This window comes from Nicotiana attenuata, unplaced genomic scaffold (genome assembly GCF_001879085.1).
Source record: "Nicotiana attenuata strain UT unplaced genomic scaffold, NIATTr2, whole genome shotgun sequence".
NCBI lineage: Eukaryota > Viridiplantae > Streptophyta > Magnoliopsida > Solanales > Solanaceae > Nicotiana > Nicotiana attenuata.
Genome location: NW_017670560.1, coordinates 301,468 through 318,696, shown reverse-complemented (window position 1 = coordinate 318,696; position 17,229 = coordinate 301,468). Strand labels below are relative to the sequence as shown.

Here is a 17,229-nt window from a genome sequence, read left to right as displayed (position 1 = left end):
GATATCAAATTGGAGACCACAGACACCCGTTGGCAGAAGACACCTTAGAGACTACTGTTTTATTCAGAGATTGGACTAAAGTGAAAGAAGAAAATTTGATCTTCCAGAAATAATTCAAGAAGACGACAATGCCTATAATGAAATACTCTCTACCGGAGACGGTAGGGACGCAGAAGAATAAGTGCTACCAATTTTAAGCGAAGAACCACGAAAGTTATTGAAAAATTATGTAAATCGTTTAAGAGAAATATGCAATTTTATTTATTGCAATACAAATATATACTTGTAACCAATGTTTTAAAAGGCGGGGGCGTGAGGCGAGGCGTTTTACTTCTGACGAGGCGAGGCGTAAGCCCTGAGACATGGGGCGTAAGTCCCATGGATCTTTAAATTTTACTAATTTCATGAATTTTAAGATAGTATAAAATGAACAATAATTATAAAAATTATATTAAAATCATAAAATTATAAAAAATAATCTATTTAAACAAAATTTAATTTATAATTCAACTATGAATAATATGAAAAGCATGACATATATCGCAAATTAGCTGCAACGTTGTTACAACTCAAACATTAAAAATAATGTATTTGATACAAAATATTATATGTATCTCTTAAGGAGTAATAGATCTTGAAAGAATTTCGATATTATGATTTGATATTTTTCTCAAAATACTTCTTTTATTTAATATGCTTTCTATTTGAAAGAGATTTTATATAAAAACATAATTCACGATTTAAATATGATTCTCTAGCATCATTTATTTTTAAGTTTGAACAAGTTAATAAAGTGACACATAATTCACCATACAATACCATGATAACTAATTATCTGTAAATAGTTACTAGCTAATACTGAGCTTTTAAATTAATAAGTATTGTATCTCGTAAACGTGAAAAAATAATATTTAGAAAATAATTATGAAAAATTACGGACTATTATATAAAGTAAAGACAAACAAAAGTTAATAAATAAATACTTTCTAAATGGAAGATTTATTTAAAAGTAACTATCATAGCAGTCTTAGTGGATAACGTGCAATAATTTTTATTTTAATTATGACATAAAATACTCTCAACTTAATGATTTATGATTAAGAAAAAAGTAATTTTGAATAGTCAATAATTTACTAAGAAAATTTGAGGATTTATAAAGGTTAGTTACATACAATTGCATAAAGTTCTATTAGGCGAGCCCAGTACGCTGGGCATTGGGCGTGTCCGGGCGTAAGCCCCAATGGCCGATACGTAAGTCTCACGGAACTAAGTCCCACACATAAGCCTAGGGGCGTTTTGCGAGTGCTCCGCCCCGGGGCGAGCCCCGGGCGAGTCTCAATTTTGCCTTTTAAAACAGAGCTTGTAACTTGTATTACATTGCAATAAATAGAATAAAAGGCACTTCATAGCCTTGAATTTTTTTCATCCCCTAAAGTGTGTGTACTTAAATATGATAATTTTTATAATTTAAATTTAAATATGTCTCTAATCTCCCTTACCACCCCTTTAAGTACCCTCCCCCACCCGGCAGGATCAGTAGTGGTACCGATACTGTACCCTAAAATATTCCTTTACCCCGTACCCTTAATTTCCCTTAGCCCCAATCCTCTTAAGCAAACCCCCTACCCCCCCCCCCCCCCCCGGACAGCCCTAGGTTAGCCTGATCAAGGCACAAGAACAAATTACAGATCGAATGCAGAGGAATAGAAAAATCTTTTTAGACCTCTTTCGTACATAATTCCTCCAAGGTGAACGTTATAAATATTCTGAAACTCCATGAAAATCTTGTTTGGGCTCCTCATATGTTTACTGTGGGCTTAGACATTGATACCCATGCCTACTTCGCTGCAGCTACCATGATCATAGATGTCCCCACTGGAATCAAAATCTTTGGTCGGACATACCCCGAAACTTTAGGTCAAATTCATTTTTCGATTATGATCTTTCTTTTCTTTTAGAATTTAAGAATATGATCTTAAAAGGTTTGCCCTAATTGGTAGTCCCTAATTATTTGACACATTTCCAAGATTCATCTAGCAAACTCAAAACTGCGGTTTCTTAAAATTCTAAAGCAGAAAAAAATCATTTACGACCTTTGGCATTTGAATTTTTCCCCTTATAATAATAGAGGAAGGATTACAAAATTGAACTTTTTGTTATTACACATTGGCATTCTAAAGCCTGTATCTTCTATGGCTCTGTTCCTAACCTATCTCTGCCTGCTTTGGTACTACATTACTTAACCAACCTTATGCAGCAAAAGCCACTCATTGAAATTTGCCGTAACCAAAAAAAAAAAAAAAGGATAGACCTGCTAAAAGAATTACACATTCATGGTTCTACTAAACAATTGTAACGACAACGTAATCTGTTAATTCAGAGTGACGAGCCAAATTGTCGACACTCCAACTACCTCCTCCGTCGGTTAATATAAGATTCAAAAGCCAAATGGAGACTTTCTTCTGCTTCCACCTTCACCGTACTGATCATTCCATTTTCTCAGCTCATTCATGCTTGCTGCATCATATGCGACTGATGGCCCCACCTGAGTATTCAGGACATGCAACAGTCAGTTTTAGAAAACTTAACAGACAGCTTCATGATCTTATCGTCACTTTACAAACCAATGGTTAAGATCCATGATGGGAACGGAGAGCTAATAAATAAGATCAGCAGATAATGTTTGCAGCATGTATTGCGCTAAGCAATATCTGTTGATAACACTTTGCACACAACATTGATACTTCCTCCTGCTTTATAATAGAGAGAACATACCCGACATCTACCTTTACATAAATTTCAGGCCCTTCAATTAGAATTTCCAGTTAAGATAATTTACCTTTGCTTTTGACTCAATAAAATCGTCTACACTGAGCGGTCTTAACACTGGAACTCCATCTTTTCTACCGCCCAGTGATTCAACCTGAGAAAAGAAAAAGGTATTAACAACAATTTTTCATCATTGATTGACAAAGTAAATGGCTGAATAAATCTCCGTCGAAAACTTCCGTTTAGAAAAAGAAATTCTTTGACTCAACTCATATAAAAAGGCCATGTGGGATAGCCAAAAAGAAATTCTTTGACTCAACTCATATAAAAAGGCCATGTGGATAGCCACCAAAACTATGCTGGCCCGAACTTAATCATCCATTTTAAAACAAAGTCAATGTTGAACCTTTTTTACTTCAAGGTAGTTCTTTCAAGTCCACGCAGGATGAGAACACTAAACTGCATGAGTAGCTACGTGGTCTGGAAAAACATAACAATGTACTCTCTCTATACATAACATGATTTAATCGTCAAAGTTGAGTAAAACATTCACCGCAAAACAGGTAAATATTTGGAGGAAACTTTCTGAAACCACTATGAGAGACCATAGTCGAAGGTTTGAAAAAGGAGGAAATAATAAACAACAATCTAAGACCAACCACAACTACAGTACCTTTCGTGCCGCATCATAAGATTGGTACTTGGGTATATTACTATGGGCCAACTTAACCAAGACAAAGGACATGTCAGTCCTTGAAAAATTGCTAGATATAATCACAGCAATGACCAATTACAAATGGGACTTACCTCCTTCTCCTCTTCTAGTATTTCTTGAACAGGTCTATAAGCTGCCGCAATGCACAGGTTCTGCAGATGGTGCCAGAGTAAAGAAAAAAATGGTGATGAACAAGTCACAAATAAAAAACATGCCAGCATATAAAAGTTTGACATGATAATCGATTACCTTCAAATCACTACCAGAATAACCTTCAGTTGCATTTGCAAGATTCTCATACGGGAAATCTGGCTCCAAATTTTCCCGAGAAAGAATTATCTTTAGTATCTTTGTGCGATTTGCTGCATCTGGTAGGTCCACATATATCCTAAAAAATAACCACATACTTATCAGCAGCTTTTTACATCTAGGCCGATATATGTTTTTATCCTGTTTATATTTAACACAGGTCCCATTTATGGAAACGGAACCATACTATATGCATCTGGTATTAGTGATGCACCAGATTAATGAGGAAGCATATAAAATTGGGTTAGGAATTTTAGAGTACCATTTAGTAAAAAATAACAGAATGATACCTCCTAGGTAAACGGCGAATAACAGCATCATCAAGGTCAAAGGGACGATTTGTTGCACCAAGTATAAGGATCTTCTGGTTCTCCTTTGATCTCAAGCCATCCCATGCAGCCATAAACTCATTCCGCATTCTTCTAGTTGCCTCGTGCTCAAACGAACCACCACGAGCACCAAGTAAGCTGTCAACCTGTTTTGATGCAACACAATAATAACAGATGAAGAAAACACACCTAAATCATCTTATGCTGAGAAACATGATCTCAGCTTTAAGACAGGAAGAAGCATGCTGACTAACTACTTCAGATGAGCATTAATGCTATGCAAAGATTAAAATTTCTCGCCATGTACTAACTGTGAGGAAGCATGGAAAAATATATTATTGATATCACTTTACAATATAATACAAGAAGTCCTATTTATAGCTATACTCTACATGTACATATTACTCCTATTCCAATGTGGAACTAGACTACTTATATACATAATACACAACTATCTAACACTTACAACAACAACAACAACAACATACCCAGTTATTCTCACAGTGTGGGGTCTGGGGAGGATAATGTGTACACAGACATTACCCCTACCTCGCAGAGATAGAGAGGATGTATCCGATAGACCCTCGGCTCAAATTCTCAAGTAACTTGCTCCTCCATAACTATATCACTATTAGACCTAGCTCTTTGAGCCTTGCAAAGGAAGAAGAATCCTCTGCCCGTGATGAGTTACACCTCAAGAAAAGGAAGGCGGCAATAAATGTGAATTATCATCCTAATCACCCATCGACAGGACAGCAACGTCCCTGAAATAGTAAACTTCTGTAAACCCATTTTCTTATTCGCCAACGGGGTTACTGGGATATGAAAATATTGCTAATAGGAGAAGTATCACTGTGATCTTGTTAAAGGAGCCTCAGATTTCCAATTTTCCATCAATTTCACGCATAAATTATCAAGCCCACACGGCCACACCTGCTTTCATGCATCATGACAATTCATGCCTAGGTTCCAGCTTAACTATTGAATTTTTTTAAAGATATGTGTTTTTTTAACAAAGAATAGATTAAAAAGGGTAAAATAGTCAGATCATAATTCTTTTACATTGATGATAAATAGGTTAAAAGAAGTGTTACTAGAAAATCAGAATAAGGGAAGTCAGTGTTATGAAGCCATAAGCGTAATATCATAAACCACAAGGGAACCTATCTCGCCATGTACTTGCTTTATTTAAAGTACTTCTATCTCGCATTTCAAGAGGTATATATGAATGGAAACTGTTTCATTAACTAACATCTCCACAATCACATGACAGTGTTCTAAAGTGAAATAGAATTTATTAGAAGGATGTATATTAAGTTATATCCTTAACAAGATAATCAAGGTACCTACAGCTCTACTTTCCAGAAGGAATCACTTAAGCAACTACATAGTTTATCTGAATGCCAATATGCATCCTAAGTTTGATATTACAGTTATTCCGCAACGGGTAACAAAATCATGGCCTTGAGTGTCTAAACAGTTTGGAGTTCTGATCCTGGTAGATACTAAAGTTGAATGTATACAAAGGGAAAGGGCCTTTTTAGGCTCTTTTGTGGTGGCGGGGAGGGGAACTGCTGCTAAGCAAGGGACCCACTGAAGATAGTACATATGTGAATGACATGGATTGAATAATGATTTTAAGGAGATTAACAAAGATGAGATTCTCAATCACAATCTTACAAAACTTAAATGTAAACAAATTGGCTGACATCTTCAAATTTCCTTAAGATGTTTTGTCCACAGTTAACAACTTGTGGGCATCAAAGCATCACAATTAAAGGCTACATGTCGTCAAAAGAAAACAATCTACCGAATGTGGAGATGTGGAGTGTCGGCTAATATAGGTAAAATTATTAGCAGATACCTACTGGTAGGCGTGACAAAACTAGCCCACAATTAACAACTTGTGGGCATCAAAACATCACAATTTAAGGCTACATGTCAAAACACAAACAATCTGTGGAATGTGGAGATGTGGAGTGTTGGGCTGTTGGCTAATACAACAACAACAACAAACCCAGTGTAATCCAACAAGTGGGGTCTCGGGAGGGTAGTGTGTACGCAGACCTTAGCCCTACCTTTAAGAAGGCAGAGAGGTTGCTCAGGAAAGAAAAAAGGAAGGAACGGCCAAAAGCAAATCAATCAGAAAACCGAAGTGAACGTACAAGACTAACATAAAGCACTGCAATAAAAAACCGAAGCGAAAAAAACAAGTAATAACAGAAATACAATAACAAGAAAATACAAGACTAACACTAAGTAATGCACTACAACTACTAGAACGAGCAAGGACAACGCTTGGCTACCTAACCCTCTACCTTAATTCTCAACATTCACACCTTCCTATCCATGGTCATGTCCTCGGGGAAGCTGGAGCATCGTCATGTCTTGCCTAATCACCTCTGCTCAATGCTTCTTCAGCCTACCTCTACCTCTCCTTCAGCCCTCCAAGACCAACCTCTCACACCTCCTCGCTGGGGCATATATGCCTCTCCTCTTCACATGTTCTTAATTCTATCTAATCTGGTATGCCCGCACATCTATCTCAACATCCTCATTTCTGCCACCTTCATCTTCTAGACATGGGAGTTCTTAATTGACCGGAGTGTTGGCAAATATTGGTAAATTATTAGCAGATACCTACTCGTAGGCGTGGCAAAACGAGCCAATGAAAAAATTACCTGCCATTCTGCTAAGTTTGGGCGAGTTAATGACCCTCACATTTATTTACTTAGCCTCTTTTGACCCGCCTAATCAGCCCATTTAAAAGTTGGGCTGATTTGAGCTAAATATAGCGATATTTATGGCCCAATACCCCCCTAGCTATCTAGTTTGCCAATTTTAGCCCAGTTGCTACTTTATTACCCGGTTTAGTCCACTTAGCCAGGTTTTTGTAAAACCCTCGTCCCTACTTCTCCCACGTGACTATCCTCATGCCCTATTCGCTTCTCTCCTCTCATTTTAGTTGTTAGATTACTACTTTTCTTTCCCTTGTGCAGCAGCCGGGAATAGCTGCCGCCACAGACCACCACGTAACAACTGTCTGTCGCCTTATCTCCGCTAGCCGGAAATTGCCACCGACGGCCGAAAATCTCTGTTCACCTTCAAATTATACGAATTGAGTCCCCTCTTTCTCCTCTACCAAGATCCATAACCCAAAACCTTCAAAACTCACTCCATCTCGACGAATTTCAGAATATCCAAAATCCCCAGTTTCTTTCTTCTCAAATTCGTGAAGCTACACTCATCTCCACAACACAAAAATTACATAAATGGATAGATCTTGGACGGATCTATCATTTGGCATCGGTTTCAGTAAGACACTCCGGCAATTAGTTTTTCCGGCGAGTCACTGGCAGCCACCTTAAAGCTCCAGCCTCGTTACTTTACTATCTCAAGCAACTGAACATGAAGAGCCGAATTTCGACATAGTAACTGAGCGAAGTACAACACCCAAAGTCCGATGGTTGCCTTGGATATTCTGTTGGTTATTTGACATCGGGGTTCGCGCTCTGTGGTTTACGAACCTCATTTGGTTATTGTTAAACCCTGCTATTTGTTAGCCGAACAGTTGATAATTCAAGTGCTTTGTGTTGATTGCCATGCTCCTTAGTTTAGTTCAATTTTGTCTTGATTAGCTGTTGATTTATCGAAGAAGAGTAGTTGAATGATCTAACTAGTTGTTAACTAAGCCACATGTTTAATTCAGTGAATATTTTAAAGGGAGTAAAACAAGTGTATTATGATGTGTATATACTTTGTATATATGTATATGATTTCTATATAAATGTATATGCATATGCTTTGTACATATATGTGTATAACTTACACGGTTACGTTGTGTATAAAGGTAGAGAAGAGCTTGGATTTTTGCCTTCAAGTGGTGTATATTTACTGTATAACAATGTATACTTACTGTATATACTTGTATAATTAATGTACATACATATGTATAACAGTGTATATAAGGTGGTGTAAAAATAAAAATAAAAATAAAAAGTACGTACATGCGGAATAGGTATACAGCGTAGAGAAAGGGAAAAGTAAAATTGGAAAAAGTTAAAAAGTAAAATTAAAAGAGAGAACACTTATTAAAAGTAATTTGGCTATTCTTAATGTAAAACTTATTGGGCTATACACGTTTTAAATTATTTGTTTGGGCTCTATATATGGAGCTCAAAGTGGCCCATGAGAGAAACCCTGTCAAAATACTAAAAAATAATTTTTTTGTTTGATTTGTTACATTAAGCCATAATGAAGAAAAAAAAGGTTTTATTAGTTGTGACTGTCAATTAAAGAAACAAAATAAATAAAGAAATTAAAACTTTGTAAGAGTTGGGTTATTTGGGTTACGACCCATTGTTTAGCTCATCTTGACCTAGATCGTCTCCGCCCAAGTAACCTTTAGGCATGGTCGGGCATGACCAATTTATTGATTCAACGTATTTTGACTAGCCAAGATTCAGCCCAAACAACCCATTTGCACCCCTACCTACTCATGGTGCAATGAGAAACAATTGATGTTTTTTGAAATGGTAAGTAATCAATGAGGAACAGTCGATTGCAGATTCGACATGGAGTGATCCATTTTTCCATTCGAAGACTTCTCTAGAAGACATGCAGAAAGGTTGAAGACCAATTTCGCTTATTATGTCGCACCTAAAGGTGTAGTCTAGTGGTCAATGAAGTGGTGCAAAATTCTTGGAGACCAAGATTCAAATCCCAATAAGACAAAAACACTAGGTAATTTCTCCCTATTTAACTAAGCCTTGGTAGGAATTTTTCGGTACCTCTGTTGGTGGGAGCTAGCAGGTACCCTACAGAATAGAAGATGTACGTGCAAGCTGACTCAATCACCATCGTTATCACAAAAAAGAAAATTGACTATCTAAGATGTTACACGTTCTCCAACTTGTTGACCTCTCATCCTTTCCCCTTCAAAGCTATGATGACATTTGATCCATATTATTAATGCCTCAAAAGGTACTTCTTGTTTTTAGATATAAAAATGTTGCATTATTTAAGACTTCAATGCATGTTATCAAATATGAATCCATGATAAATTCTCCCCGGAGACAACTTGAATATCAGATTTTACTCGGAGGACGCTTCACAAAAATGTAAATTGACAAAGCTAAAATGAAAAGTATATCAAACCAATTAATCAACTATGCCTTCATCTAAACTAGTCGGGATACGCTACACGTATCTTCTATATCCATTCTCCTCTATCAGCCCCCCATCTCATACACAATGAAAACTGAAAAGTAAATTGCAATATTTTAATTCAAACCTATGTTACATGGATTCGTTTAGGGGTATGTATCTGGCTCAGGTGTTTGTAAGTATCCAATAAGAGTACGCCAAGTTTTTCCCTAATTTTGAGTGTATTTTGAAGTGCCGGTACGAAGTATCCACATGATTAATCCACCTATTCGACATGGATATGGTAAGGTAAAATCCAGGATCCATACGATCCAAACACACCGTAAACCTTGAAAAAGATCAACACTTAAACAAGGTGGTTGAAGTCTCCAAACCTTCTTATTACATCTTTAGAGTGCTCTCAAAAAAGATACCAGTGCATACAAATCAACATTGGGGTTCCTCTGATGCATGAAGCAATAGATTCTTATAGAAAGACCAACAACAACAACAACAACAACATACCCAGTAAAATTCCACTAATGGGGTTTGGGGAGAGGAGAGCGTACGCAGACCTTACCCCTACCTCGAAGAGGGTAGAGAGGCTGTTTCCGGGAGACTCTCGGCTCAACAGGAGAGACAATAATATCAGAAAAGAAACAAAAGAAAAGGCATGTAACAACAAAAGATGCCTTAAAGAAAATAACAACAACGAATAAGTGAAAGGACAATAACACAAAACTATGCAAAACAACAATGTGAACACAATATAGACCGCTAACAAACCTAAACAAAACTCTATCAGACTACTCGGTACAAAAAGGGAAAAACTCTCCACTACCCCCTAGCTCAACTACCCCCTAGCCTACCACCCTAATGCTCGACCTCCACATGTCCTCGAAAATCTAAAGCCGCCCCATGTCCTGCCTGATCACCTCGCCCCAATACTTCTTAGGCCGCCCTCTGCCTCTTCTCGTACCTGCCAAAGTCAACCGCTCACACCTCCTAACCGGTGCATCTAGGCTTCTCCGCCGCACGTGTCCGAACCATCTAAGTCGCGCTTCCCGCATCTTGTCGTCCACGGGAACCACGCCCACCCTCTCCCGAATATCTTCATTCCTAATCTTATCTAGCCTAGTGTGCCCACACATCCATCTCAACATCCTCATTTCTGCTACTTTCATCTTCTGGATATGTGAATTCTTAACTGGCCCACACTCAGCTCCATACAACATGGCCGGTCTAACCACCACTCTATAGAACTTACCTTTGAGTTTCGGTGGCACATTCTTGTCACACGGGACTCCAGACACTAACCTCCATTTCATCCACCCCACCCTAATACGGTGCGTAACATCCCGTCGATTTCCCATCTCCCTGGATAATTGACCCTAAGTACTTAAAACTTTCTCTCTTGCGGATCACCTGTGAGTCAAGCCTGACTTCCACATCCGCTTCCTCCTTCACGTCGCTAAACTTACATTCCACATATTCCGTCTTAGTCCTACTCAACTTGAAACCTTTAGACTCCAGGGCCTGCCACCATACCCCCAGTCTCCCATTAACGCCGCCTCGCGTCTCCTCAATCAGAACTATATCATCAGCGAACAACATACACCATGGCACCTCTCCTTGGATATGGTGTGTCAGTGCGTCCATCGCTAGAGCAAATAAGAACGGGCTGAGCGCAGATCCTTGGTGTAACCCCATAACCACCAGAAAAGGCTCTGAGTCACCTCCCACAGTCCTAACCCGAGTCATAGCTCCATCATACATATCCTTTATCGCCCTAATGTAAGCCACCGGCACACCTTTCACCTCCAGACACCTCCAAAGGACGTCCCTAGGGACCTTGTCATACGCCTTCTCTAGGTCAATAAACACCATATGTTCTTATAGAAAGACCAACAATAGTTATTACTAATAAGTTATTTTAGCTCTTGTTTCAGATTTAGAAAGAACAAAAGTCAATAGGCTACTATCTGGTGAAGACGCTGAGACAATTCAATCATCTTTTTCTGGTTGGACGATTACTGAGCAAATATGGAGGATTTTCATTAATCTGATTATGTGGGTAATGCCTTGGGATATAATTGATGTTCTAAGATGTTGGAGCAAATATAGTACCTTCCCCCGCCAGAAAGAGAGACAGAAGATTGTCCTAATTTGTATTTGGTGGACAGTTTGGTAAGAGAGAAACTAAAGATGTTTTGAAGACCGAAGAAGCTCCATCTAGAAACTAAAAACGTAACGTTTAGTCCTTTTCCATTTTCGGTGTAAACAAGAGTATTTGGAAGATCCAGAATCCATTGTTGAAGTCTTAGGGGCCTTGTAGTAGAGTAGAAATTATCAGATGTTGATATAAAAATTCATTGTTGATGTATTTTATTTCCTGGATTTACAAGGAGGGCTGAAGGAGATGGCTGTTTCTGGGGTGCTCTTTGTAACATTTTGTACCACATTTGGTACCTCATTAATAAAACTTTTACCTTATCAGAAAAAGAAATTACCAGATCTTCCTATATTTGTTTTGTAAATTTGGGTGACCTTACTCCCTTTGGTACAGTCAATATACACAACAACAACAACGACTCAGTGAAATCCCACTAGTGGGGTCTGGGGAGAGTAGTGTGCACGCAGACCTTACCCCTACCCCAAGGGGGTAGAGAGGTTGTTTCCGATAGACACTCGACTCAAGAAGACGAAAAGAAGACGAAAAGAGGCAATATATCAGTATCAACAATAAAAATCATAGAAAAAAATAACAGCATCACCAGAACCAAAAAATAGATGAAAAGAAAAACAATAACCAGTAGATAAAGCCCGGCACTAAGAGAACCTTTGGTAAAGTCAATATATACATAAAAAATGTTACCTTCTAAAAAAAGTGCTTTTGGCTTTGGAGAAGCTTGGCCTTTTTTCAAAGTTAGTGTTTGGCCAAGCTTTTAGAAGAAAAAAAGTGCTTTTGAGTAAAAGCAGAAGCAGTTTTGGAGAATCAGAAGAAAGAACATGGAACAAAGGAATTACAGGTTTAATCGAGGAGAAATTGGGACCAAGAAAAAGAGATTAAAGACTCTCAACAAAACCAAATGTCGCACCCAAGGGTGTGGCCTAGTAGTCAATGAAGTGGGTAAGAACCATGAGGTAATCCCAGCGGAGGCAAAAAACACTAGTGGATTTCTTCTAATTTATCCAACTCTTGGTTGATAGAGTTATCTGCTACTTGTTATTGGTGGGAGGTGGCAGGTACCCTGTGGAACTGGTTAAGGTACGCGCGAGCTGCCCAGACACCACGATTATAAAAAACAAAAAACAGAAAAGAAAAGAAAAAAAACCACAAATGTCCGCCCGCAAGATCTCATTGAAATACAAGGTAATTCTACAAAGCCTAACTCGCTTTACTCCTTGTTTATTTAGACCTTCACCTTCCGGTTACCAAATGTAAAAGGGTAAGAAAAGTCACCAAGCATCCCATGTCAAATTTTAGGTCATACAGAAACTTGTCCCCTTTCCTATATAGCTTTTCTTTCTCAATTATCAGGAATGGACATACCGAGAAATGTGCCGGATGCTTTGAATGTTCCCTAGTGGAAGGAGGCAATTCAAGAGGAGATGAACGCTCTTGAGAGAAATGAAACCTAGGAAATGGTAGAACTACCACGTGGAAGAAAATAGTGGGCTGCAAGTGGGGTAGCAAAAGGGTTCACTCAAACCTACGGGATTGACTATCTTGAGACATTGGCAGCTAAGCTGAATTCAATCAGGGTCCTAACCATTGCTGCCAACCTTGATTGGCCCCTTCAACAACTAGAAGTGAAGAATGCATTCTTGAACGGAAAACATGAAGAAGAAGTCATGGATCCTCCTCCGGGTTTTGAAGAAAGGTATGGAACTAGAGGGTGCAAACTAAAGAAATCTCTCTGCTGGCTCAAGCAATCTCCAAGAGCTTGGTTTGAGAGGTTTGCTCAGTTTGTGAGAAAACAAGGGTACACTCAAGGGCAAGCAGATCATACTATATTCATTCGACATTCACTTGAGGGAAAGACAACCTAAGTTGCTCGGACTCTTCACTTTCAGTGCCGCACTCGTATCGACACGACATGGGTGTGGGTATGGGATCACGACGTGGGTATGGGTGTGGGATCCGTACCACATCTAGTCAACCGATTTTGGGTACTTTGACCAAAATCGACGGAGAAATTCGGGACAGATACAATGATTTTTGAAAACAAAACAAAAGCTAGGGTGATATTGAAGAAAGTGGAATACCTTGTATATAGAAATTTCTGTGTCAGTCCTTTTCCTTTTATCTCCTTCTCGGATTCTCCTCTTGTTCAATTTCTCCTTCTCGGAATACGTTGTGAGTTATTCACATAATGTCTCATAATTTAGACATATTTTTATATCTTTATTTTTAAATATTTAAACTATTTAAGCCGAACCCCGCACATGTATCCATACCTGGATCCACACCCCCGAATCTTAAAATTTAGATCAAGAAGGATCTGACCTCTAGATCCGCACCCGTGTTGGACACTAGTGGCGGAGCCAGAATTTTCGTTAAGGGGTATCAAAATATATAATAAAAATAAACATGCAAGAAATTAAGGGGAGTGTATATATATATATATATATATATATATATATATATATATATATATATATTCTTTTTACCTACATATACAATGTATTTTTTTCGGCAAAGGGGTGTCATTTGACACCCCTTCCTATAAGGTGGCTCCGCCACTGTTGGACACCTGCACTCGAGTCCGAGCAACTTAGAAGACAACTATCCTGATAAGTGTACACCGATGATATCATACTTACAGGAAATGACTTGTCGAAAATGAAGAATTTAAAATATCAGTTGGCATCAGAGTTCGAGATCAAAGATTTGGTCCAGTTGAAATATTTTCTTGGCATGGAAGTAGCGAGATCAAAAGACGGCATTATGGTCTCACAAAGGAAGTATGTGCTAAATCTTCTAAAAGAGACAGGGATGAGTGGTTGTTGTCCAGCTGTGACACCTATTGATCCAAAAATATAATTCGGAAATAAAGAAGGAAATTCAATTGACAAAAGTCTATATCAGAGACTAGTGGGGAAGTTGATGTACTTGTCACACACTCGGCCTGATATAGCTTTTGCAGTAAGCTTAGTCAGTCAATTTATGCACTCTCCAACGGAAGGGCACCAAGAAGCAGTCTACAGGATTCCAAGATATCTGAAAGTTAGGGTTGCTTTTCAGGAAAAATCAACAAAGGGGCATAGAAAGCTTTACAGATGCGGACTGGGCAGGTTCTACTACTGACAGGAGGTCTCCTCCTGGATATTGTAAATTCATCTGGGGAAATTTTGTGAATTGGAGGAGTAAAAAAAGCAGAATCCCGTGGCACTGCAGAAGCTGAATATCGATATATAGCCCAGGGGATATATGAGATGATTTGGCTCAAGAAGATGATGGAAGAACTAAAAAAGGCAATTGTTCTACCAATAAAGTTATACTGTGACAACAAGGCCGCAATAAGCATTGCTCACAATCCAGTTCAACATGATAGAACAAAGTATGTTGAAGTGGATAGGCACTTCATAAAAGAAGAGACTGAAGAAGGAAGTATCTGCATGCCTTTCTCCCCAACAAATCAGCAAATTGTGGATATTTTCACAAAAGGCTTGTTTATAAAATTTAAATTTGTTGTAAGCAAGTTAGGCATGACAGATATTTACATGCCAGCTTGAAGAGGAGTGTTGATTTGTGAATATTTGATTATGATTTGTAGGATCTAAACAAAATCCGATCTGCTAGGTTGTTAAGTACTTTTAGGAATCTGTTAAGCTGAAATAATACCTTGATTGTTTCCTAGTTGTTTCTTTTTCTGTGCTATAAAATTGTACCTCTACAGATGAATATATTGAGGTAATTTGGTACCAAAACTAACAGAAGGGAAAGCTGACCAAGTGATATTTATATTGATCTAACTGGTCTCACCATATCCAAATAAGAAATGTTCACCATTAAACCTTCATGTAGTTTATGAACTATAAATAATCAAATGTGAGTCCATTGCTCCCATAATTAGAGGCAGTTAGCGGGTAATTACCATTCCAAATGCATTAGACACTTAATGCTGACACATGGAACTAATATGGATTAAGCACAGTAGAATTTTGTCAAGAAGGTGAGACAAACACAAGGAGTTTATGATAACGATGTTTAAGCATAATGAGAAAAAGTGGCATCACATGAACTGGGGGTTTTACCTCATCAACAAAAATTATTACAGGAGCCAGCTTACTGGCAAATGAGAAGAGTGCCTTGGTAAGCTTTTCAGCGTCTCCAAACCACTGCAAAAGGAGAAAGGAGGTAAAATATAAAATAGTTCAATAAAGTTTAAGAGGAAGCAAACAAGCTTTCCAGAAATAAGACAGTGAAAACGTCGAAAAGAGATGCAAAACACACCCTTGAGAAGCAGAAGAGGTAGATTGACAACATGAATACTGTTTTATTTTGTTTTAATAGTCGGTAACAAGAACTTTTCTGATGTCAACATGATTAAAAACACAGCTCCACTCACAACAGCATTCTATCATAAAAAATGCAAAGTAAGACTAATTGTTCCTGCAAACAACGTTTAAGTTCCCATTAAGAATCCTTTCAGCCTTTTAGAATAAAACTACAGGAAGAAAGATGAAATACTGATGAATCTAGAAAATTTAAACAAGACTCATTCCTTTGTGCAATACAATCTAATTTCATGCCAGTCAATACAAAAGGACGAGAATTATGCCAAATATAAAATAAATAGGTTACTGAATACAGTAGTACTTGCAACTCTGGATTTTCCTTTAATAAAAGTCTTAACTAATAACGCAATATACCAACTATGATAGGATAAGGAATTAATAACAATTAGTTGAATTAATGAACAACCAAATGCCTCCTCCACATCCCCATTCCCCATAGAGAACTTCAAAAAGGTAGGGAAATCCCAAAATAATTGCTAAACAGACACATTCATGGTACACATTGGTAATCAGGACAAAAGGAGCTTCTTGTTTCCTTATCATTAAGAAGGCTAACTTCCCCTTGTAGCTGACAATCTTACTTACATGGTCTTCAGTTCAGGAAGGTTGGCCGTTAACTTGGTATTACTTAATGCTGACTTGACAAGACGAGTTGTCAGATTGTGCATAATGCGTAGCAAACAGGGCACATCGGCATTCATTTTACACTTCTTAGTTCCAGCAGTGAATCATGCATAATAAAAATTAAAGCTCGTTAATGGCTGTCATATTTTTTGAATTTTCCAGCAACACTAGTAACTGTAAGGCTGCAGTCTGTCATGACAAATATTTGCCTTCAGCAGAGATTTTCCTTTATTAATTTTATCACATTTGCAGAGAATCAGAGACTTTACTACCCATAAATTTTCTTTTTTCGATAACCGAGAAATCCCGAGGGCCAGTGACGCACGGTTTGAAACTCGATGGATACTAAACGGCCCCTCTACCCTTCTCCACTTCACTACCAAGCTTTTGTCTGCAGCAAGGTTCACCCATGACGTATTACCCATATTTTGTTTCTTTTTAGTATAAAAACATGTCAATATATGAGTTATGCTCTGGTCTAATTAATAATTTTAATCTTTTCAGATGATGATGATGATGATGATAACATAAATCAAAAGACAAAGTACATAACTGGACATTGTCCCAGCAAGGCAAAAAAGAATTGAAAATAAAGAGATAGCATTTGCTTAACTTACCTTTGATGTAAGGGTTGAACCAGTAATACTAATGAAATTAGCTCCTGCTTCTGTTGCAAGCGCCTTAGCAACAAGAGTTTTTCCAGTTCCAGGAGGCCCAAAAAGTAAGATCCCCTTGCAAGGCTGATCAAAAGAAAAAGGTAACTAACAGTACCTAAAACGTTCTCTTTTGTTTCTTTTTCAGGAGGATTACTAG

General features: G+C 38.0%; 1 protein-coding gene across 4 annotated transcripts in view; it reads right to left on the bottom strand.

Moving 5' to 3' along the window:
* Nucleotides 1–2,068: 2,068 nt before the first annotated feature.
* The window catches only part of LOC109240968, a 35,804-nt gene continuing 20,643 nt past the window's right edge, over nucleotides 2,069–17,229 (bottom strand). For all 4 annotated transcript variants that reach the window (XM_019407659.1, XM_019407662.1, XM_019407660.1 and 1 more), the window contains 7 exons: nucleotides 17,034–17,156; nucleotides 15,529–15,612; nucleotides 4,084–4,268; nucleotides 3,734–3,872; nucleotides 3,577–3,636; nucleotides 2,840–2,923; nucleotides 2,069–2,545 (listed from right to left, as the gene is read on the bottom strand). In XM_019407659.1, the coding sequence (XP_019263204.1) occupies nucleotides 2,438–2,545; nucleotides 2,840–2,923; nucleotides 3,577–3,636; nucleotides 3,734–3,872; nucleotides 4,084–4,268; nucleotides 15,529–15,612; nucleotides 17,034–17,156 (783 nt within the window). In that variant the 3' untranslated portion in view covers nucleotides 2,069–2,437. The remainder of the gene's footprint in view (nucleotides 2,546–2,839; nucleotides 2,924–3,576; nucleotides 3,637–3,733; nucleotides 3,873–4,083; nucleotides 4,269–15,528; nucleotides 15,613–17,033; nucleotides 17,157–17,229) is intronic.